Source organism: Dipodomys ordii, unplaced genomic scaffold (genome assembly GCF_000151885.1).
Source record: "Dipodomys ordii isolate 6190 unplaced genomic scaffold, Dord_2.0 Scaffold205, whole genome shotgun sequence".
NCBI lineage: Eukaryota > Metazoa > Chordata > Mammalia > Rodentia > Heteromyidae > Dipodomys > Dipodomys ordii.
In genome coordinates this window covers 344,437-367,570 of record NW_012267421.1, presented here as the reverse complement: position 1 = coordinate 367,570, position 23,134 = coordinate 344,437, and the positions used below count along the sequence as shown (strand labels likewise).

Below are 23,134 nucleotides of genomic sequence, written 5' to 3'. Positions count from 1 at the left end.
ATTCAGACCCCAAATACTGCATAAATAAATAATAAATAAATATGTTTGAAGACCAGGGGTGGGGAGGAGGAGCCAGAATGTAGGTAGTGGGGGGTGAGGCTGCTTTAGCAAGGCTGGGCTTGGAAGACACAGAGAAGACAGACATAACAATGTAATCTCAGGTCAAACAGAGCCTCTGGCCTGGGCAGGGAGGCAGGGTTTTAGCTAAAGTGCTGTAGGAAGCTGTTGGAGAGCCTCTTGCCGCTCTTCACTACCAATTTATTAGGAAGAGACAGCGAGTAGTGTTGTCTTAGTTTGCTATTAATATTGAGTAATTTATAAAGAAATTTATTTCTGGCTGGGAAGGTGGCTCAGTGGTAGAGCTCTTGCCTTGCATGCTTGAGGCCCTGGGTTCGATTCCTCAGCACCACATAAGCAGAAAAAGCTAGAAGTGGCGCTGTGACTCAAGTGCTAGAGCACTAACCTTGAGCTGAAGAGCTGAGGGACAGTGCCCAGACCCAGAGTTCAGGCCCCATAACCGGCAAAAAAAAAAAAAAAGAAATTTATTTCTTACAGTTTGGGAGCTGAGAGTTTCAAAGTGAAGGAGCCACATCTTGTGAGAGCCGGCTTTCTGGTGGAAAAGGAGGAAAGGGAGCGCACAAGAGCTACTTGTTTTGTTTTTGTTTTTCAAATTAACAGATCCACTCTTGTGATAACTAACCCAGTTCTTTTTCTTTCTTCTTCTTTTTTTTTAAGCAATTTTTTATTGTGATTATGTGATTACATAAATTTCACAAATTTCACAGTATTGTGGGATAGTGATAGTTAAAGTCACAAACACATTCTAACCGTCATGGGGCAAATTGTCTTTATCGTGGTCTATAAAGTTTATGAGTTCTATGAGCTCTGACAATACAGTTATTTCTTCCACATCGGGTGATATGTACATTTCTTTCCTTTTGCTTAATGTCAGCTGTTCCCTCTTTCCCGCTCATTCCCTTTCTCTTATCGCTGCCATTGAGTTGCTTAGTTTGATCAATGTCCAGTACAGCTGATGGGTCCCGCTGTTGTATGTTTTTCCGTTTCCCTCTGTTTCTGTGTCCTCCTAGTTTCCCTCTGATACGAGCGCGCGCGCGCACACACACACACACACACACACACACACAACATATATGTGGTCATCAGCATGTAACCCAGTTGGTTGGTTAGTTTTCCACTGCAGGTAACAAAACACTCGAGAGAATCCATTTAGAAGGAAGATCACAGAATGTAGTGGGCTAGGGAAGGTGGTTGTCACATTGTGGCTGAGGGCAATGCAAGATGCTGGGGCCCCAATTTCCTCTTCAAGGATACACCCCTAATAAGGCCCATCCCTTAAAGATGCCACCACCTCCCAGTGGTGCTGCAGGCTGCAACAAAGAATTAGCACTTGGGCTTCTGGGGGACATTTGAGATTCAACCCTGAACAACTCTAATTCTTTAATCCTCTAATCTGTGAATGGATTAAATCAACAAGAATTGCACCTGGGACCCAGTCTTCTCTCAAAGATCCCACCTCCAAATCCCATTAATACACGATATTGGGGATTACATTTCCCACATCTGTATTCTGGAGAACATATGTTCAAACCATAGTAGCTCTTTTTTTGGGGGGGGGTCCGGTCATGGGGCCTGAACTCTGGGCCTGGGTGCTGTCCCTCAGCTCTTCAGCTCAAAGCAAGCGCTCTACCACTTGAGCCACAGCACCACTTCCGGATTTTTTCTTTTTGCTTATGTGGTGCTAGGGAATCGAACCCAGGGCCTCATGCATGCAAGGCAAGCGCTCTACCACTGAGCCACCTTCCCAGCCCATTGGATTTTTGCTTTTTAAAGCCTGGAAAACATCAGTCAACAGCTTATGGGGGCTGGGAAGATGCCTCAGTAGGAGAGTGCTTGCCTTGCATGCCTGAGGTCCTGGGTTTGATTCCTCAGCACCACATAAGCAAAAAGAAAAAAGCCGGAGGTGGCGCTGTGGCTAGCCTTGAGCTGAAGAGCTGAGGGACAGTGCCCAGGCCCAGAGTTCAGGCCCCACAACTGGACCCCCCAAAAAATAAAAAATAAACAGCTTATGAGACTTATAAGGATGGTTAACAAGCAGGAGGTGATTCGCCATGAGCAATTATGCAGACAAAGCTCTAGAAACAGAGAACTGGACTCTGGTTAATGTTCTGAAGGCAGCAGCTAATGTGAAAGGCGTATAGCAATAGGAAATGCTACCAGGCAGATCTGAACTTGTCCACTAATAAACTGAGCAGGTACCTGTCCCTAAGTGAGTCTGAATAATGGAAATGCACATATCAGTCAGTGATCTGAACACCTGCTCTAAGCAGTGCACTAGGCCATTCATCTCGTATGTTGATCTCATCTCTCCTAAGTGTTGGGATACAGTAACAACAGGTGATACCATGGCTTTTAGCTAGATGCTGGGCCTCTAAGACAGCCAGATGCAGTCCTTGCCTAAACTGCATCTTTAGATGGCTGCCAGTGTTGTTCTAGCACACAGCACTCCTACCAGATAGGTGCTGTGGTTTGTGCATTTCATAGGTAAAGGAAGGTAAGCACAGATGTGGTCATTGTGTAAGTCACACGGCTAGTGATCAGAGCCTTTAGGTTAAAAACATTTTTAACTATAAGGTTAAAAAAACTTATTAGCATCCCTTAGTTGTACAAGGTGTGTTTTGTTGTGACATTTCTACATGTGTAGACAAGATATCCAGATCAGCTGCACCCCTCTGCTGCTTACCCCACTCCTTCCTCCTTGAAATAATTTCAGCAGGTTTCATCCTTCTGTTTTCATACATGCAAATAAACTACATCAATCAGATTCATCCTTATTCTCCCTTCTATTCCCCTACCCTGGCCCCTTTCCCATCCAAGCCTGTTTTGCTTTCCTGTCATTCATTTTTTAGAGTGTATAAATTATACCCAGGTGTTTCAGATGTCCTTATCTTATGCTTTGCTCAGAATAACCCTCTCTATTGATTCTCTTCTCTCACCCTGCACCCGTGTGGATCAGCAGCTTTCATTGAGGTTCCTTATGTCTGCTTCATACCTCAGCTTTAGAATATGGTTCATTGTTAGTTTTCATGAAAGAGGATAATCAATTTAGAAAGATAGTGGTAGCTGGGTGCCAGTGACTCATGCCTGTAATCCTAGCTACTCAGGAGGCTGAGATCTGAGCCATCCCAGGCCGGAAAGTCTATGAGACTTTATCTCCAATAAACCATCAGAAAACCACCGTGGTTCAAGTGGTGGAGCACTATCCTTGAGCTGAAGAGCTAAGGGACAGTGCCCACGACCAGAGTTCAAGCCCCACAGCCAACAAAGAAAGAGAAAAAGAAAAGAAGAAAAGAAGGAAGGAAGGGAGGGAGGGAGGGAACGAGGGAGGGAGGAAGGAAGGAAGGAAGAGAGTGGTAAGGCTAAAGTGCCATGGGAATTCCAGTGGACAGTGATGGGTTTGGGGAGGGGTTCTGCCCTTCCTCTTTTCTGATGGTGTGAGGCCCCTCTGGCAGGTGAGGAGACTAAAGGCTAAGGGCCCTCTCCAGACAGAAGTAAACAAAAGCAATTGTCTCCTTGCCAGGAAGCCTAGGTTCTCACTGTAGCCAGACTTGTCTGCTCTGCTGAGGGGCCTGAATGGAAGTGGAGGACAGCATCCATTCCAGTCAGAAAGCCCCAGCGCCAGCAGAGTGGTGATGCTGGTCCTCAGTATGCTCTGGATGGGACATTCTGGCCAGAGGAAGGGGCTCTTGGCTTGGGAACAGGGGCTGCTGCCTGGCTTCTTGGAAAGCCAGCACTGAGAAAGGACATCTGTGCATCATTTCAGACCCACCCTGAGTGCTTACGTGGGCTCTGTCGGCATTCCTTTCTTTGTGGGCAGGGTGGCAGTGTCTATATGTCTGGGGTTCAAATTATATGGTGTTTTCTCCTGAGAGAAGAGGGCAAGGAAAGAGAGAGAGGGAAAGAAAAGGGAGAGAGAGGAGAGAGAGATGGATAGGGGCTGACTCATATACTTAAAGTATATGAGTGACAGTGTTGCTTCAAAGGTCTAGCATGACCTTGGTTTCTTTTCCCTGCTGAAGGGTTGCTGGGGAGATGAACTACCTGGTTCGTTTGCCAGCTTACTGCCTGAATAAATTGATCACAAGAAAAAATAAAATCTGGGTGTCAGTGGCTCATGCCTGTAATCTTAGCAACTCTGGAGGCTGAGATCTGAGGGTCATAGTTTGAAGCCAGACTGGGCAGGAAAGTCCATGAAACTCTTATTTCCAGTTAACCACTAAATTGGAAGTGGAGCTGTAGCCTACGCGGTAAAGTGCTGAGTCCTGGGTTCAAATCCCAGGAGTGACACAAAGAAAAACCTAAAACAAAACATTGATGCAGCAGAGAAAGTAGCCCATCTTGAAATAACAAGAAGGATACGGAGGGAGGTGGGTGATCCTGTACAGCTTGGGCAGTAGTATGTGAACAGACTCTGGCTTAGTCCAGTTCCCTGCTGGACCCCTGTAGGGATGAGTTAACCCCTTCCTCCCCCCCACTCCCTGCTGAGAAAAGGTGAAGCCATCACTTCCAAGTGTCCACACAGTTCACCATACAGATATAGAATTATTCTCATCACTTATAAAACTTCTCTGAGGAGGAAACTATGCACCAAGTTCAAAATAAATCCTATTCAGGACACAAATATTTTCTTAAGAATCCAGGCTTGTTCTTTGGCATTCATGGATATATGCATTCAAATGTGCTGGGGGTTATGGCCAAGTTGGTGGAGCCGGAATGTTTTGTTATTTGCCCTCTGGATAATATTAGCTTTGAGGTGGGTAGGTACCTGAAGTAGCCAGGGAATAATGGTTTTAACTTATTTCAATTCAGAAGTAAATTCCCACCATTTATTCCTTTTGTCTAGGACTGTGGTGGCAGAATGCTTTGGGAGCTTGTATTGCCTTGATAAGTTCTGGCTGCAGATGTTATTTGCTTGTTAAAGTTTGCTGATATGGTGTTGGTGTAGGGGGTTTTGGGGTGGGATATTACTTGCTTTTGGTGATACTAGGTTTTGAGTTCATGGCCTGAGTTTGCTAGTTTGCTGTATTACTTGAGCTGCTTTTATGTGTACACATATGCATGTGCACACACATATACCTATATACACATGCATACACAGTCCAGAGGGTAGTGGAGCTGAGAATGTCTCACAGTGTTTAGACATGTGTGCTACATGGAAAGAAGGGGAAATACAAGGTTGATAAAACATATTGTAGTCATGGAGCATTGCTTCAAAGTGGAATTGCTTGAGTTTCAAGGATTTAAGACTCTCCTTGGAGCCCAGTGCTACTTAGGAGCCTAGCTACTTAGGAGGCTGAGATCTGAGGATCACAGTTCAAAGCCAGCCTGGGCAGGAGAGATAAGAGTCTCATAGACTCTTATAGACTTACAGAGAAAGTTGGAAGTGATGCTGTGGTTCATGTAGTAGAGTGCTAACTTTCAGCTAAAGGAGCTCAGGGACAGGGCCTAGGTCCAGAGTTCAAGCCTCAGGACTGGCTTTAAAAAAATCTCCATGGGCTGAACACTGGTGACTCATGCCTATAATCCTAGCTACTCAGGAGGCTGAGATCTGAGGATTATGGCTCAAAGCCAGCCCCAGCAGGAAAGTCCATGAGCTTCTAATATCCAATAAACCGCCAGAAAACCAGAAGTGGCACTGTGGCTCAAGTGGTAGAGCACTAGCTTTGAGCTGAAGAGCTGAGGGACAGCGCCCAGGCCCAGAGTTCAAACCTCATGTTTTTTTCTTTGAAGTCCACTTAGTTAACTTTTGCTCCAAATTATTTCTTTATTATCATTATTATTAGCTTGCATACATTAATTATGCAGGAAGGACTTCTTATTTACATTCCCACATGTGGTGTTCTACATTTTGTGGGGAGATTTTTTTTTACTTTCAATTCCTTGTTTTAAACCAGGCTATGAGTTTCTATTTTATGCAATAAATCTGTTACAAACTCACCATGTTGACTTTGCTATTTCACCAAACCAGAACTTGTCAATCATTGACAAGGACTTAGTCTTGGCTCATCCAAGTGTGTATGGTTTTAGAAAACCAGTATATAGTTTAATTGGTGCTGTTTTCTTTCAAGGCCAATGGAATCTTTGAGTTGAAAGAGTTTTTTGGGCTGGGAATGTGGCTTAGTGGTAGAGTGCTTCCCTAGCATGCATGAAGCCCTGGGTTCGATTCCTCAGTACCACATAAACAGAAAAAGCTGGAAATGGCACTGTGGCTCAAGTGGTAGAGTGCTAGCCTTGAGCAAAAGAAGCTCAGGACAGTGCCCAGGCCCTGAGTTCAAGCCCCAGGACTAGCCAAAAAGAGTTTCTTAAACAGGGTGATTATGAGATGCACTTTGCCACAGCAGTGTCTACTCTAGGAACTGGAGCTGGAGAGTAAAGGACAGGGCTGAACGGAGCACCCTGGCAAGATGTCTGCAGTGGTCCTGCTTGCCTGGCATCTCTAGAAAGTTCTCTTACCTTCTGGGCCTCAGCTTCCTCATGTACTGAGTGCTTTTCTTGTCTAAAATGGTTGTTTCAATCAAATTGTTGGGTAACGCTGTGCCACAGTGACAGGTAATTCGTTAAGTCTTGGCAGCTCAATCTGCCATGGCTCATTTCTTGCTCTCACTCAAGAGGCTCTGCTCATTGTGATTACTTGTGGTGCTCACTGGTGGATCAGCCTCTGTTTTGCATGGTTCCTGAAGAAGATGGGCGCATTCTGATGAATGCTGCCATTCCAGGCCCACTGAGTCACTCTTCCTCTGTTTCCAGTTAAAGAAAGAGGTGGGAAGGCACTCTGGGTCTTCGGAAGGACCTGAGTCATTTAATTATCAGCATACTTCCACCACTGTGATGATCAAGGAAGGGTGGGAAAGGCCATGAAATAATCACCTGGTCAGCAAAGTCCCATTGCCCATGCCAGTCTTTTCTATGATGTGAAACTGTGGCCTCTTCTTATAGCTTCCAGGGCTCCTGGGCTCACATCCCAAGAAAAGGATGGGTCAAATGTGGATGGTGAGCTGGATCCCAAAGCTGGCCTGGCCTTTGCCTTTGTATTTGTTTCCCCTATAACAGCAAGTCTCCACAGCAGACAGATGTGCAGCATGGACTAGCTGAATAGAACTCACTGTTTAGAATAAAATGAGGCAACTCTGCTACATCGCTCAAGGATGTTTTCCAGAAGTCTCAGAGTGGTTGGCAATCTTATCTGCTGGTATTGCAACACTGATTTACAGAAAGCGAGGCCACTTGTTTGGAAATACATGGAATCTGAAAAGAATGAACATTATCCAGCCATTGGTGTCTATGAAAAGAATTAAGACTGGAGGGGAGGTGGAGATGACTTCCCCAAGATTTCCCTTCTCAATCTAGCCCCATCAGATGGGGCTAAATTCTGCCTGTCCACCCTGGGAGGGCGTGGTATGCTCATACTCCATGTGGGGACCTCTGGCATGGGCCATTGCTTGGTGGTTTTGTATTGCTAACTGGGCTGTGTGTGCTGGTGTTTTCCAGGCCGTGAGGAACAAGGACACACTGAGGTTATTCATTTGTTCATGGAGTTATCATAAGAATACACAGAAGAAAAAAGGTGCCAAGCCAAGCAAATTAGACATCCTAAGAGAGAAGGGCACCAACTGCATCTCCCCACCTGTCCTCCCCTTCCTTCTTTTCTTCCTCCTCCCCATGCAGGGCCCCCACAGGACAGTCTGTCTGAGCATGGTATCTGAACCCAGGGGCTTGGGGATACCTCTGGCTTTCTCAGCTCTATCTTTCACTGCACTTGGAGTTTCTGGCTTTCCCCAGGTACACTCTTTGAGGACAGGAAGCTGCTTGAATATTATTATGCCTCAGCCTCCTCCTGCTAGCAATGACCTCTAGTGCTTGGGCTGATGGTGGGGATGAAGAAGACGCATGGATGAAGTGTTTTAACATTTCAGGGGTCCCCAGGCCTGGTCTGCACTTGGAACATTAGTGTCAATCACTTAACCCTAGCAGCAGCAAAGAGAGAAATGAATACAACAAGCTTGCCAGTGAGTAGTGCTCCTGATAATGAGATCTTTGAGGGAATCTCAGAAACAGCTGGTCCTCTGTACCCCTGGCCCTGCAAACTGAAAGGCTCTGGCTCACAGCCCACCTAGCTGGGTCCAGGCAGCTGGAGATTCTAACTCACTGACCAGACAAGAGTAAATTTAGCTGGGAGGGCTCCAGAGGCCCTGTACCTGCACCTTAGGCTGTCCTGTCTCTTACAGTGTGCAAGCATTAGTCAAGTGTGAATCCCCACCTTCATGCTTCCTGGGTGTTAGCTTTTCTCGCTTGTGCCCTGCTGGGCCCCCACGCTGGTGGGAACACTGCTCACTGGAGTTCTCTTTAGAAGGAAACAACAAGGTGTGGCATCACATAGGCTTGTGTGGGGGGGTGTTGTGGTGGGGGAGAGGTCGCCCACTCCTCAGACCACAAGCCACAGGGAGAGTGAAGAACCACTGGCTGATGACAGCTGGCTCCAGCTGCTGAGCAAGGTGTCTAGACTTGCTGGGGGCAGGGTGGTTAGGCCATGTTCTCATTGGGCATCATCTTTGAAGCTCTCGCATACATTTTCATGTCACAAATTTCCTACAGAGATTAAGTTTTACTTTCCTCTCATAGTGGAAGAAGTATTAAAACAGAAAGGCTCCCCAGAAAATGCCTTCATAAAGTGCTTTTTTTGTCTTGGCATCATTTACGAGGAAATGTACCTCTCCTATCAGGGTGTAGTGGGGTAGTGGCCTGGAGCACTCTCTCCTTAGAAACTGTGACTGTGGTTTCTCTGGGGCCCTCCCCAGGAGTGGACCACAAGGCCGGAAGTCAGTCTCCCTCTACAATTGTTCTCCCTTCTCTGTGTGTCCCAGTGACCTCATTGTGGGCTGTGACTCTGCTGAGCAAGCCTGAGATGTCTTCCCTTGGTCTTTGGCTGATAGAGACTACCCTCTAGTGCAGGCTGACCTCTCATCTCATGTGCACTTGTTGGCAGATAATTTGGGATATGTCTCTCAAAACCAAAGTGATAGAAATCACCTGCAATCTCTCAAAAGTAATCACAATCTGAATTTCCTTCTGTTTTACCTTTACCAGAGTTCAGGCCCCATGACTGGACCCCTGCCCCCCTCCAAAAAAAAAGTCTCACAGAATTTCCTGCCCAGGTTGGCTTTGCACTGTGATCTTCAGATCTCAACCTCCTGAGCAGCTGGGATTACAGGTTTGAACCACTGGTGCCTGGCTTGTTTCCTACAAATTTTGATACACTATATTTGTAAGCACCGACCCCCAGAAAAACCTCTTGGACACACAGTCACATAGAAGAAAGAAGCATTTAATGTCAGCTAGAGGCTGACAGGCCATCTCTTGTGGGATAGAGAGTAGCAAACTTCTCTCAGAACTATAAAGGTAAATATAGTATCGGAGTCTGAAGGCATGAGAAGTGGCTGGGGCAGGAAATCTTCAGCTGGACAGGCGATATCAGACAGCCATGGCAGGACATTCTATAGCTGGCTTGCAGCCAGGGAAAACTTGCTATCACAGAGATAATATTCTATATCAGACAAAGTCAATATATCTTACAGCTGTCATGTAGCCAGGGAAAGCACGCTACAGCAGAGACAATACATTCTATAGCTGGTATCTTGTGATTATACACTAGTACCTGCGTGTGACCGGGACTGGGCATCTGGACTGCTTTGCTGATGCAGCTGGGGCCGGTGGGAATAGACAACTGTGATTGGGCCTGGCTTATGGATGACCCAGGGTGAAGGCTGTCAACCCAAAATAGGTGTGAATAAGCTTACAATATTTCATTAGCACATAGCTCAGTGGGTCGCAGTGCTGGTCTTGCAGGAAGGGCTATGCGCCCATGGAATGGCCTAGCACACCTCTAGTAACATTGCTTCATCATTCCCAACTCTTCAGACCCCTCTGGGGCTAAGATTGTTTATGCAGTGTTGTTGCTTGATCACTCGGTCAGGTCATGAAAGGAAAGTTACTATGTAGTTTCTAGCTGAGAACATCTGTGGAGATTTAGCAAGTTGATAGGCAAAGCTGAGAAAATGGATTAGGAAAGAGCAAAAATTGTCAGAACAACTTGCTGGAAGAAAATGGGAGAAACACTGGACTTAAATATTAATCGGCATGACTCATGAAATAATGATACAGTGTTCAGGTGTCTATGGACTTTCCTTTTTAAATTCTTTTAAGGTATAAAGTTTGATCTCAAGGCAAGTAAGCAGATGCTTTACTACTTGAGCCATACTCTGAGCCTATAGATTGTTTTTGGAGCTAAACAGAAACATTTTCCCCCACACTTTTTATTAGCATCAATTTGTTGTATATGTCTGTGTACCTTGATTGGACTCATTCCCTTCATCTTTATCTTCCTTTCCCTTCCCAAATCAATCTCAGCAAGCTAAACTGTTCCATTTTCACACATGCACATAAAGCATTTTGGCCATATTCACCCCCTTTGGTTACCTCCCTCTCCCATGAGTACCTGGACAGGATCTGTCTTACATTTCTGTTTTTTTTTTCTTTTTCAAAAGTGTATGTTAAGGGCTAGGAAGGTGGCTCAGTGGTAGAGTGCTTGCCTTGCACGCAAGAGGCCCTGGGTTTGATTAATCAGCATCACATAAGCAGAAAAAGCCAGAAGTGGCACTGTAGCTCAAGTGGTAGAGTGCTAGCCTTGAGCTGAAGAGCTGAGGGATAGCGCCCAGGCCCAGGGTTCAGGCCCCACAACTAGCAAAAAAAAAAAAAAGTGTATGTTAATTGTTCAAAGGTGTTTCACTGGGTTATTTCATACGTGTCGACAAATACTTGAATCAGATTGACTCCCCTCGTCAGATAGATAGATAGATAGTATGTGCAAAAGCTTATCTATGTGTTTATCTTTTAGGAATAGTATCCACATAGCTAAAACTTTCCTTGTAGTACTGCCTTTGCTGTCTCATAAAGGTTCGGGTAGGTTGTGTTCTCTTTGTCATTAGATTCTAGGAACTTGGATTTCTACCCTTATTTCTTCAATGACCCACTTGTCAGTAAACAATGTATTGTTCAGTCCATACATGTATAAATATTTTCTGTAGTTTATTTTGATGTTGTGGTCTAATTTTACTCCATTAGGGCCTGAAAGAACATTGAGAGTGATTTAAGTTTTCTTATATTTGCTAAGACTTCCTTTATGCCCTAAAATATGATATTTTGAAGAAAGTTTCATGGGCTGTTGAGAATGCTTGCTTTTTCCTTCCTAGACAAAGGATCAGAGATATATTTGGGGTCTTTCTCTTTCCAGATGACACATTCTATACACTTGGATGCTAGAAGTTAGCTAAATGATCTTAGCTTGTACTTCTTGTTACAAGAAAACAAATTAGTGCAATTTTGGGATCCTTCAGAGGAACCAAAGTTACTTTCTAATAAAATAGTTGAGCTCCCTGCTCTGCCCAGATAAGAAGTTCAAGCTTCCTATTCATGGAGTCCTGGTGTTGCCACACTGTACTCCTCTGTGCTCACTCCAGGGTGTCCATGGCTTTTCCTTTTCCTGAGGTGCCTGTGCAGAGCACATTTTGCTGAAGGTGTGAGGAATGCAGGAATGGAGTGGACCATGGCTCAACTCAGGAGGGGCAGTCATGACTGAGGCATTGCTCTCTTCTGGTTCTTCCGCTCTGGCTACTCCAGATGCCCTCCTGCTGGGTGTCTCTCTCTTCTACCCCACTAATTGAGAGCAGTTCCTCTGCTCTCAATTCTGGGTGACAGAAACCGGTAATCCAATCCAGCCTCAATATGATGTAAGGAATACTCCCTCTCCATTTCCATGTCATTTTAAGTTTGAGGCTCACTTTAGTGTTGTACTTGTGTGGGTACCAGTTTTGGGGCTTGAACTCAGGGCCTGGGTGCTGTCTCTGAGCTTTTGTGCTCAAAGCTGGCATCCTATCACTTGAACCACAGTTCTACTTCTGGCTCTTTGGTGATTAATTGGAGCTAAGAGCCTCATGGGCTTTCCTGCCAGGGCTGGCTTTGAACCACAGTCCTCAGATCTCAACCCCTTGAGTAGTTTGGGTTACAGGCGTGAGCCACTGGTGTTTGGCCCACACTTTTGCCTTTTTAAGAATAATAATAGGCCAGGTGCTGGTGGCTCACACCCATAATCTAGCTACTCAGGAGTCTAGGATCTGGAGGATCATGGTTTGAAGCCAGTCTGGGCAGAAAATTCTATGGTGATGGAGAGGGGTCCCCTTCCCTAACTCTGTTTAGTTGATGATATCATTTCTCTCTTCAGGGAGAAGCAGAGGTCTGGAGGACTCTAAATCCTTTTGCCTAGAGGATACAAGTGGCTAAAGATGAATTTGGAAAAAGTAGTTCCTCGATGCTTTAGCCATGGAAAAGCAGGATGTTATGACATCACATTCTGACTCCTACATTAAACTACTGAAGACCAATCGAGAGCTGCTGGTCGCCCACATCCACAACACACAGTGTCTGCTGGACAACCTGCTGGAGAATGGCTATCTCTTGGCTGAAGACGTGGAGATTGTGTGTGCCTGCACCACTCAGCCTGGCAAGGTGCAGGAACAGGTGTGGGACTGGTACAGACAGACCTCAGGGGCCAGAAGCAGCCTTTCCTGACTGGATGTGGGAGTTTAGTACAGGGCAGAGTTCCATAGTAGTAGGATTGTGATAGAAGGAAAAAGCCCTGGTTACTGGCTTTCTGCACAGCCAAGCACTTCTGTATGTGGTAGAACAGGTCGTCACCACTGCATGGTGTATAGATCCCAGACCACCTTTTTTTTTTTGGGTCCGGTCGTGGGGTCTGAACTCTGGGCCTGGGCGCTGTCCCTCAGCTCTTCAGCTCAAGGCGAGCGCTCTACCATTTGAGCCACAGCGCCACTTCCGGCTTTTTGCTTATGTGGTGCTGAGGAATCGAACCCAGGGCCTCAGGCATGCAAGGCAAGTGCTCTACCACTGAGCCAACTTCCCAGCCCCCCAGGCCACCACTTTTAAGTTCATTTTAAATGAACAAGGGAGGACACAAATGGGCACAGCACATAGTAGCCACTCACTCAGTGCTTCACACCCAGGGCCATGTGGGGTGAGGCTCAGGATGGCCTCCTGTCTAGTTTAGGAACAACAGCTCCTCTGGGTGGAACCACAACAAAGAATTTCCCACATTCCACACAAGCTCAGTGGAACTTTCTAGAAAAGGAAGTGGAGATCTGTAAGTCTTTCTTCATGAGACAGACAGGAACTGTTGGTCATGGATGCTGCTGTTGAGGAAGCCCAGTGACAACACTGGAGTGCTTTGTTTTTTCTTCAGTTTTTCTCCTAGACTTCAAAAACATTACTACTATTACCTTTAAGTAGTTGTACAAAGGAGTTTCGTTCAACATGTAGTTTATACCCACCTCACTCAGTGTCACCCCTTCATCACCCCCATTCTATCTCAGCCAACCCTTCATGTTACCTGCTTCCCCTTCACAGTGTTTATGGACTGTGACCAGCATTCCTCTCTCCACTTACCTGTCAAGTCCCAACCTCCTCAGACAAAAGATGCTTTTACTTAGGGTATTCATTTTTTTAATTATTATAAAGGTGATGTACAGATGTTACAGTTACGTAAGTCAGGTAATGAGTACATTTCTTTTTGGACAATGTCACTCCTTCCATTGTTCTCTCTCAGTTTTCCCTTCTGTCTCCAGCCACAAGTTGTATAGTTCATTTTAAACTGTCAGGTAATTGTTGAAAGGATGTATCTTCTGTAGTGTTTGGTTGTGTATATATGCACATGGCCCTGTTATGTGCTTTCATATATGTTTATATCTTAGATCTAACTTCCACATGTGAGAGAAAACATGTATCCTTTGTGTCTCTGAGCCTGACTTATTTACTATAACCTTTTGTCCAGGTCTATCCATTTCCCTGGAAATGACGTAATAGTATTCTTCCTGATGAAAGAACATATATGAGGGTCAGCTGCCCTCTCACTCTGTGGCACCTGCCCGCCAGAGGCACATGTGGTCCTGGATGATGCATCCAGGTTGAGAGAGAAAAACAGACAGAACTCCATGGTTGAATATGGCTCCAGTACTGAGTCTCATTTACCTTTTTAAGTTTACAGAAGCACACTAGAGCCATAGCTCTAGCATCATAGAGCCATATGGTTTTATCTCTCACTGAAGACGTTCATTTCATACATTCTAGGATTTCAAGATAAGAACTCATAGCTGGGTAGATGGTTAGGCTCATGGCTGTAGAAAGAAGCACCCTGGGTAAGTCTTTCTGGTGAGTAGTTGCCCCTCTTACTATTGTTCTTATGTTCCTGTCACCACCAGGTTCGAAACCTTCTGGACCTGGTACAGAGCAAGGGCGAGGAGGTGTCTGAGTTCTTCCTCTACGTGCTCCAGCAACTCACAGATGCATTTGTGGACCTCCAGCCATGGCTGCTGGAGATCGGCTTCTCCCCTTCCCAACTAATTCAGAGCAAAACTATTGTCAACACTGACCCAGGTATGAATCAGCTCAAGTGGAATGAGCAGGGATACAAGCCAGGCCCCAGGATTCAGATCTGCCCTCCTACTGAGGTCCAAGCGGGTATAAAAGAGTGGCTACCACAGCCTGCTCCATCCCAGGAATCAAGCCTAAGTATTGCTGCAATTTTAGAAAGGAAGTTGTGGTTCCCATCACCTGTCCAACTCAGATGACTGCAACCAAAATGACCACATGCGGCTTCCTATTTTTTGAGTAATTTTATTATTATAAAGGTGATGTATAGAGGGGTTACTATTTTATAAGTCAGTAATGAGTACATTTCTCTTGGGACAATGTCACCCTTTCTTCATTCTTTCCAAGTTTTTCCCTCCTGTCCCCAACGACAAGTTGTATAGTTCATTTTCAGCCTAGTGTCCAGTGAGTACCACTGCTGCATTTGTTCACCCTTTATCCCTTCATTTCTGTGTCCCTCTTCCCCTCCCAAAGACAGATAAGTGAACAAATAAGACAAAAAGAAAACAAAACAACAGCAAAGAAAAAAATTTTGTTTTCACTAAGTGCTGGTGGTTCATGCCTGTAATCCTAGCTACTCAGGAGACTGAGATCTGAGAATCATGGTTCAAAGCCTGGCGGGGCAGGAAAGTCCATGAGACCCTTATCCAATTAACCACTAGAAAACCGGAAGTGGCGCTGTAGTTTAAGTGGTAAAGCACTAACCTTGAGCTGAAGGGCTCAGGGACAACACCCAGACCCATAGTTCAAGCCCGATGACTGACGAAGAAAAGAAAATCTTGTTTCTTTGAGCGTGGGAATGGAGTCTTTTGGGTCCTGTAGATACAAAAGCATGTCATCTGCAAATAGGGATAACTGACTTCTTTTCCTATGTGAACTCTTTGTATGTCTTTTTCTTGCCTTATTGCTCTGGCTAGAATTTCTAGAACTATATTGAAGAGGAGTGAAGAGAGTGGAGATCCTTGTCTTGTTCCTGATTTTAGAAGAATGGTTTAGAGGAATGGTTTCCCATTTTGTTTGTTCATTAGCTTTGGCTCTGGAGTTCTAACCAGAATTTCCGCATGCTAGACATGTACTCTACCATCAGCTACGGCTTAGCCCTCTCATCTGATTTCAACAGGGCCTAGAGAAATGTGGGAAGAGCCTCCATTCTGACTTTTTGCTCACTTCCTACACTATACTGACATATGTAGATAAGCTAATGCTGTACAGATTTGAGGCCATATGTGTGTGTGTGTGTGTATTTGTGGTGGTACTGGGATTTGAACTTATGGTCTTATAGGTGTTCTACCATTTATTCCTCACCTCCGGCCCTTCTTGCTTTATTTTTGATAGGGTTCTGCATTTTTTTGGGGGGGGTCAGGTCATGGGGCTTGAACTCTGGGCCTGGGCAGCTCTTCAGCTCAAGGCTAGCACTCTACACTTGGGCCACAGTGCCACTTCCGGCTTTTTTCCTTTTTGCTTATGTGGTGCTGAGGAATCGAACCCAGGGCCTCAGGCATGCAAGGCAAGCGCTCTACCACTGAGCCACCTTCCCAGCCCATGGGTTCTACACTTTTTGTTCCAGCTCCCCTGACAGCTATATCCCTGTCTACATTCCCACATACCTGGGATTATAGACATGTACTCCCTTCCCCTTTCCCCCAGGACAATGTATTTTTTTTCTTTTTCCTTTTGAGATCTTTCCAGGAGGTAGGGATGTAACTCATTGACAGAACACTTACTTTGCACATAGGAAGCTTGGATTAAATTATTAGTATCATAAATAAATTAATAATAAGTATCTTTTCAGGAGATAACCTTTCAAGGTTTGATTCTAGGTCTGGTATTCTCGGTTACCCTGGTCTAGTCCTTATCTGCAGAGCACCAATGAAAGTGCTAGTTAACCATTCTTTATTGGTCTCTTTGATGCACTCATCACTAAGGTGCTGTGCTGAAGGCTAGGGATAGAGGGTGAGCACAGAGGATGGATCCCTGTCCCTCAGGGTTCTCAGTGTAGAAAGGGACTCCCACAAATGTGACCTTGCATGAAGTGATCAGCACAGCAGCTGCCCAGGACGGGTGATGAGTGGGTTTACTCTGGGGGAAGGAGTCTGTCTTTCCTTTGGCAACAGCACCAAGGCCCCATTCTCTGAATTTTAAAGAACCCTGGTTTGACTTAAAGACAGAAGTGAAGGATGTACCCAGCAAGCAAAGCATCTGTTTAGGGAGAGCCAGGCCCAGCAGCAGTGTCAGGACTGAGCTTGTACCTGTGGTCCAGCATCAGCTAGTATCTTGCTCTTACAGGCACTTTCTTTACCCCCAGGAAAGCGAGAGAGTAACTCTTCAGTCTTGGGGGTTGAACTCAGGGCTTGGGCACTGTCCCTGAGTTTTTGTTGTCAAGGCTAGTGCTCTACCACTTTGAACTATAGTACCACTTCTGGTTACCGGTGGTTAACTGGAGATAAGAGTTCCATGGACTTTCCTGCCCAGGCTAGCTTTGAACTGTAATTCTCAGATCTCAGCCTTCTGAGTAACTAGAATGATAAGGTGTGAGCCACCAGTGCCCAGATATTTGCTAGCTTTTAAAGTATAATTTAGTCTACAAGAAGCTACATGCAAAACATTATTTTGAATTGATACCATGTATATAAAATACCCAGAAAAGACAAATTTATAGAGAAGGAAAGCAGAACAGTAGTTGTCTAATCTCCACTGAAGGCAGAGAGTCTCCAGAAATGTTTGAGAGGATGGTGTTTTAAATATATAAATAACACTTGTAATGAGTAAACACTATGGTATAATTTTCTTCGATAAAGCTGTAAGTGGAATACAGCTTACTTGGCAATGACAAACTTCCTGGGAGAGAGGCCTTCTAAACACTGGTCACCCATTGGCAGAGGAGGAACCTCCAGTTCCCAGTCGCAGACCCTGGAGCACTGGGTTCTTTTTTTTTTTTTTCTTGGGTCCGGTCGTGGGGCCTGAACTCTGGGCCTGGGCGCTGTCCCTCAGCTCTTCAGCTCAAGGCTAGTGCTCTACCACTTGAGCCATAGCACCACTTCCCGCTTTTTCCTTTTTGCTTATGTGGTGCTGAGGAATGGAACCCAGGGCCTCAGGCATGCAAGGCAAGCGCTCTACCACTGAGCCAACTTCCCAGCCCAGCACGGGGTTCTTTTGAGGCTTGAAGAGGCTGCACTTGGCCGCAGGGTCAAGGGAGTGGGTTTGGTTGGTTTGTGCTTTGGCTTCTATTTCTTAGGACCTTCTGGTGTGATGTGCTTTCTCTTGTCTCTCTCCTTCTCTGCCCCCTCCTCCCTCTGGTCGCTGCTCTCCCCCGTCCCCCTTTCTCCACGTCTCTATCCTACCCCTTGCCCCTTCTTCGTCCTTTCCCATGCACCCGTCCCCGCCCCCCTCTCCCCACTTCGGTCTTCCTCCCCTGTTCCCCCCCCCTTCCTCCTTGGGTCTCCCTCCCACTCCCCCCCCTTTCTGGTCTTCCCTCCCATACCTATCCTATCCGGCCACCTCCCACCCACCCCCCACCCCTCCCCAGTGAGCAGGTACACCCAGCAGCTGCGGCATCTGGGGGGCTGCGACTCCGGGTTCCTGCCGAGTTACGCACAGGGCAGCGAGCGCGAGCTGCCGCTGGAGGAGGTCTACGAGGACCCGGTCCTGGAGCTGCTGGGCCCCGACGACGAGAGTCTGGGCCCTCTGAGTGGCCCACCCTGGCTGCTGGACCCCGATCCTGGCGTCCTCGGCGGGCAGGGGGAGGCTGTGCTGGTGCTGGGCGACGCGGGCGCGGGGAAGTCGGCGCTGCTGCAGCGGCTGCAGGGGCTGTGGGCAGCGGGGCGCCTGGGCGCCGAGCTCCGCTTCTTTTTCCTCTTCCGCTGCCGCGCGCTCGGCGGGCTGGGCGCGGGCGCTGCGCTGCGCCTGCAGGACCTGCTCTTCCGCCACTGCTGCTTCCCAGAGCGTGGCGCCGATGAGGTCTTCGCCTTCCTGCTGCGCTTCCCGCGCTTGGCGCTGCTGGCCTTCGACGGCCTGGACGAGCTGCCCTCCGACTTCGATCCGAGCCGCGCGCCCGACAGCTGCAGCCCCTGGGAGCCCGCGCCGCCGATGGCGCTGCTGGCGGCGCTATTGAGTGGCCGGCTGCTGTCGGGCACGCGCAAGCTGCTGACGGCGCGCACGGGCACGGCGCTCCCGCGCAACCTCCTGCGCGCCAAAGTGCGGCTGCGCGGCTTCGGCCCGCTTCAGCTGCGCAACTACGCGCGCCGCGTGGTGCCGGACCGCGCCGCGCGCGAGCGCCTGCTACAGCAGCTGGACGCCCACCCCGGCCTGGGCGGCCTCTGCGCCGTGCCGCTGTTCTGCGGCCTCGTCTTCCGCTGCTGCGCAAGCCTGTGCGACACCCGGGAGGACTCCGGCGTGCTGACTCTGACCGACGTCTACCTGCGGGTCGCCGAGGTCCACCTGCGTCGGGCGCAACCTCGCAGCCTGGTGCAGCACCCGGCGCGCTGCTCGGCCGAGACCCTGCGCGCGGGGCGGCACGCGCTGCGGGCGCTGGGGCGCGTGGCGCTTCGCGGCACCGAGCGCGGCCGCTTCGTCTTTGGCCCCGACGAGGTGCGGGTGTCGGAGCTGCGGGAGGGCAGCGCGCAGCTCCTGCCACTGGGCTTCCTTCGGGTCCTGCCCGCGCCCGGGCCCGAGCCGGGCCGCCGCGTCTTCGAGTTCCTGCACCTAACACTCCAGGCCTTCTTCGCTGCCTTCTTCCTGGTGGTGGACGATGGGGTGGGAACCCGGGAGCTGCTGCGGTTCTTGGGAACCGGGGCGGGGGCGGCGGATGGAGATACGGACGGAGATGGGGACTCGGACGCCTCTACAGGCGCCTGCCACCCCTGCCTTCCGGCCCCGTGCCTGCGCGACTGCATCTCTGCCGGCCTCGTGCCCTCCTCCGGCAAGGACCACCTCCAGTTCACCAATCTCTTCCTGTGCGGGCTTCTGGCCAAGGCCAGGCAGAGGCTCCTGCGGACCCTGGTGCCCGCGGCTGCCTTACGGAGGAAGCGCAGGGCCCTGTGCACCCACCTACTCAACCGCCTGCGCACCCACCTGCAAGGCCTGCCACGGCTCCAGTCTGGCGGCTTCCGGCAGGTGCAGGCCATGCCCGCGTTCCTCTGGATGCTGCGATGCCTCTATGAGACGCAGAGCCGCAAGGTCGGGTGGCGCGCGGCGCGCGGCATCCGCGCTGACTACCTCAAGCTGGCTTTCTGCAACGCCTGTCCGGCTGACTGCAGCTCCCTGGCCTTCGTCCTGCGCCACCTGCCCACTCGCCTGGCCCTAGACCTGGACAACAACAACCTCAACGACTTTGGCGTGCGTGAGCTGCAGCCCTGCTTCAGCCACCTCACGGTCCTCAGGTGGGGACCTGTCCACGGGATGGGGGGTGCAAGCCAGGATTCCGGGCCCCTCACCCACCCTAGGACTGATGACTTCTGGTCTGAAAATGCCTTAGTCTGTATCTCAGGGTGGCAGAGGGCAAGGAACAAAGCAGGTCAGGTGGTGCTAGATCAGCCCCACTGCCTCTCTGTTCCTCACCTAGAGAAAGATGTCCTAAAGCTAACAGTGCCAGTGCTTATGAGAGTGATGAAGTACCTCTGAACAGAACTTTGCCTGTTGCTCTTGACCCTGTAAGGTGGGACTGCCCTTGTCTCCGTTTGACAAATAAGGCAGCTGAGGTACAGAGTCGATGGCCTGCTCTAGGCCACACAGCTGAGACCCAGGACCTCCTGAATAAAATGATTCTGAGGCTCAGGTCTCCCACACGTGGGAACGTTTATCACTGCAGGAAAAACAGAACAGGAGCTGATCAGCATTCCTCTCAGGCCAGGCCTGCCACCTCCTGCTTGGGAGGCTAGGAGGGAAGGGAGGCTAGCCTAACTTCACCAGTTAGCATTTCCTGCAGGACACGAGCCTGAGGCCTGGCTCCAGCATATCCAGGCTTTTCAGGGGCTGTTTGGCTGGTCCCAGGGCCTCTTTACTGGATGTTTATAACCAAGGAGTCTCTGAGGTCCACAGACTTTTGGATTCTAGAGATGAGAGCACTTTCGTATGACATACCTCCTGATACTTTCTGTCCTGTTTCAGACTCAGTGTCAACCACATCACCGATACTGGGGTGAAAGTGCTGAGTGAAGAGCTGACCAAGTACAAGATTGTGACATTTTTGGGGTATGTCTTTCTCAAGAATACTGGGTAAAAGAGCTGGAGAGCCCTCAGCGTGGGCAGCTGACCACTATTTGAGCCAGTCACAAAATCCTATGTGGGGAAAGGTTTTGTTAAGATAACAATACTACCTATGCATTAGAATTTACCATGGTGGGAACCTCCATCTCTTTCCAGAATCCTCAGGCTAAGGTATGGACTTAGTGCCTGTGCTGATGGTGAGGCCTAGGACAGAACCTTAACCCCAAATACCTGTACACACACACATACACACTTTTAGGGCCTTGCATTCATCTTTGCTTACTCAAAACTGGATCTCTGTCACTTGAGCCACACCTCCATTTCCAGTTTCTTGGTGGTTAACTAGAGAAAATAGAGTCACAGACTTTCCTGTACTGGCTGGCTTTGAACCATGATCCTCAGATCTCAACCTCCTGAGTAGCTGTGAATATAGACTTGAACCACCAGTGCCCAGCCTCAAGTAATTTAATACTTCCATAAAAAAAGAGAGTCTGGGTACCAAGCTGCTCCTGGGTCTGGGAATCTGGCAGTTGCTCAGCACCTTTGGGCCCTAGATTCCTCCAGTGTTAGATGAGACCACTGAAGCAGAGGTCCCAAGCTCCCATCTGCTTCTCAGTCCTGGTTGACAGTGCAGCCCTGAAAACCTCAGCTTAGGTTGTTACTCATCCCTGAGAGGCACTGAGGTTGTCACTCTGTACTGCAGAGAGATATGGAAGCACAGGACAGGGCCATAGTCACAGGGCTACAGAGTCACAGAGCCCAGCTCCTGTTTCCAGGAGCCTCCTCTCAACTCAGACAATGAACATCATTAGGCAGAAAATCCCACTTAGAGAAAGGGGTTCACAGGACACCAGACTCATACAGTCTCCACTGTGTTTTCTCTCTAAGTTTGTACAACAACCAGATCACTGACATTGGCGCCAGGTACGTTGCACGAATCCTGAATGAATGCAGAAGCCTCACACACCTAAAGTAAGTAACTGAGGTCAGTGGCACAGGCTCCTTAGTAGCTGCTTTTCCTCTTCAACTCTCCATTTTAAAGAACAATGCTGAACAATTTTAAAGAACAGTTACAGGTGTCTCACACCTGTAATCTAAGTACTCAGGAGGCTCAGATCTGAGGATAAAGGTTTGAAGCCGACTGTGAAGGGAAGTCCATGAGGCTGTTATCTCCAGTTAACCACCAAGAAGTGGGAGTTGTGGTTCAAGTAGTAGAGCACCAGCCTTGAGTACAAAAGCTCAGAGACAGCACCCAACACACACACACACACACGAAAAGAAAAACACTGTACTGCCACAGCTAGAATCCTGGGGGTTCTGCTTTCCCTATACCATACTGGTCAGAGTAAGGAGACTTGTGTGGGAGGTGAGATTGTCTTGTGGAATATTTATTTGGCTGGGAGTTTGTAAGGACAGCCTGTTGGGAGAAGGGGGCAGAGTACTGGCTGTTTGAGTTCTTTACTGACCAGGAAGAAAGGCTATGACTAAGTCCCTTTGTGTAATGCCAGAAACAATGATCTTTCCCCCTCAAAGAAGCTTGATCCTGGGTCCTGCCAGACACACTCAGCCAAGAGTGGCAGAGAACCTGATCCTAGCCCAGAAATGGAAATATCCACAGTGACTATTGGTAATCAACACGGTCGTTTCTCTGCCTGCCAGTGAGAGAATGGCATTCCTGAGGTTTCTGAAGCCCAGAGAGGGCCCAGAGGCCAAACACCTGCAGAGGCTGGGTTGTCTGGGAGGAGCCTTGATAGTCTGTCTTCAGGGCACATGTCTCTCACTGAGGGCTGGTTGCCAGATCACATGGCAAGAGGGGCAGGTTGGGAGATTCTATGGTGAGGGGCAGCTGGCTGATTATAGGTTTCTACTCACCTCGGGGCTAAATGTACATGACTGTCTACCTCTCTACAGACTGGGCAAAAACAAAATAACAAGTGAAGGTGCAAAGTGCCTGGCCCAGGCTGTGAAGAACAGCACGTCGATCTTTGATATTGGGTGAGTAGAGGGTGATGCCCAGGTGGGGGCCCATGTCCTGGGAGTCTATAGCTGCTGTGCTTTGTACATCAATGTTATAAAAGGACCCTTGGGGTTGGGAAGAGGCAGCAAAGATGCCCCTGTGACTTCAGCATGGGCGCTGGTGGAAAGTCACAGGAAAATGTTGACTGCCACTGCACAGGCCTTAGGTCAGAGGGCAGTGTCTTCACCACTAGAAACTGGAGAGCGCCATCCAGGTTCTGGATGGTCCTGACTTCTGGCTGATAGTCTCCTTTTTAAGAAAATGGTATGGGGAGGGGGGACCAAGATGGCGACGGGGCAGTAGGGAAACGCCACAGCTCTCTCCAACCAAAAAGAGAGTTCG

At 48.4% G+C, this 23,134-nt stretch overlaps 1 protein-coding gene across 1 annotated transcript in view; it reads left to right on the top strand.

Annotated features, from left to right (window-relative positions):
* Nod1 (nucleotide-binding oligomerization domain containing 1) overlaps nucleotides 1–23,134 on the top strand; it is a 48,531-nt gene that overhangs the window by 5,764 nt on the left and 19,633 nt on the right. Inside the window, exons 2-7 of the mRNA XM_013035172.1 lie at nucleotides 12,353–12,636; nucleotides 14,403–14,577; nucleotides 18,098–19,949; nucleotides 20,677–20,760; nucleotides 21,664–21,747; nucleotides 22,687–22,770. Coding sequence (XP_012890626.1) covers nucleotides 12,451–12,636; nucleotides 14,403–14,577; nucleotides 18,098–19,949; nucleotides 20,677–20,760; nucleotides 21,664–21,747; nucleotides 22,687–22,770 — 2,465 coding nt within the window. The 5' untranslated portion in view covers nucleotides 12,353–12,450. The remainder of the gene's footprint in view (nucleotides 1–12,352; nucleotides 12,637–14,402; nucleotides 14,578–18,097; nucleotides 19,950–20,676; nucleotides 20,761–21,663; nucleotides 21,748–22,686; nucleotides 22,771–23,134) is intronic.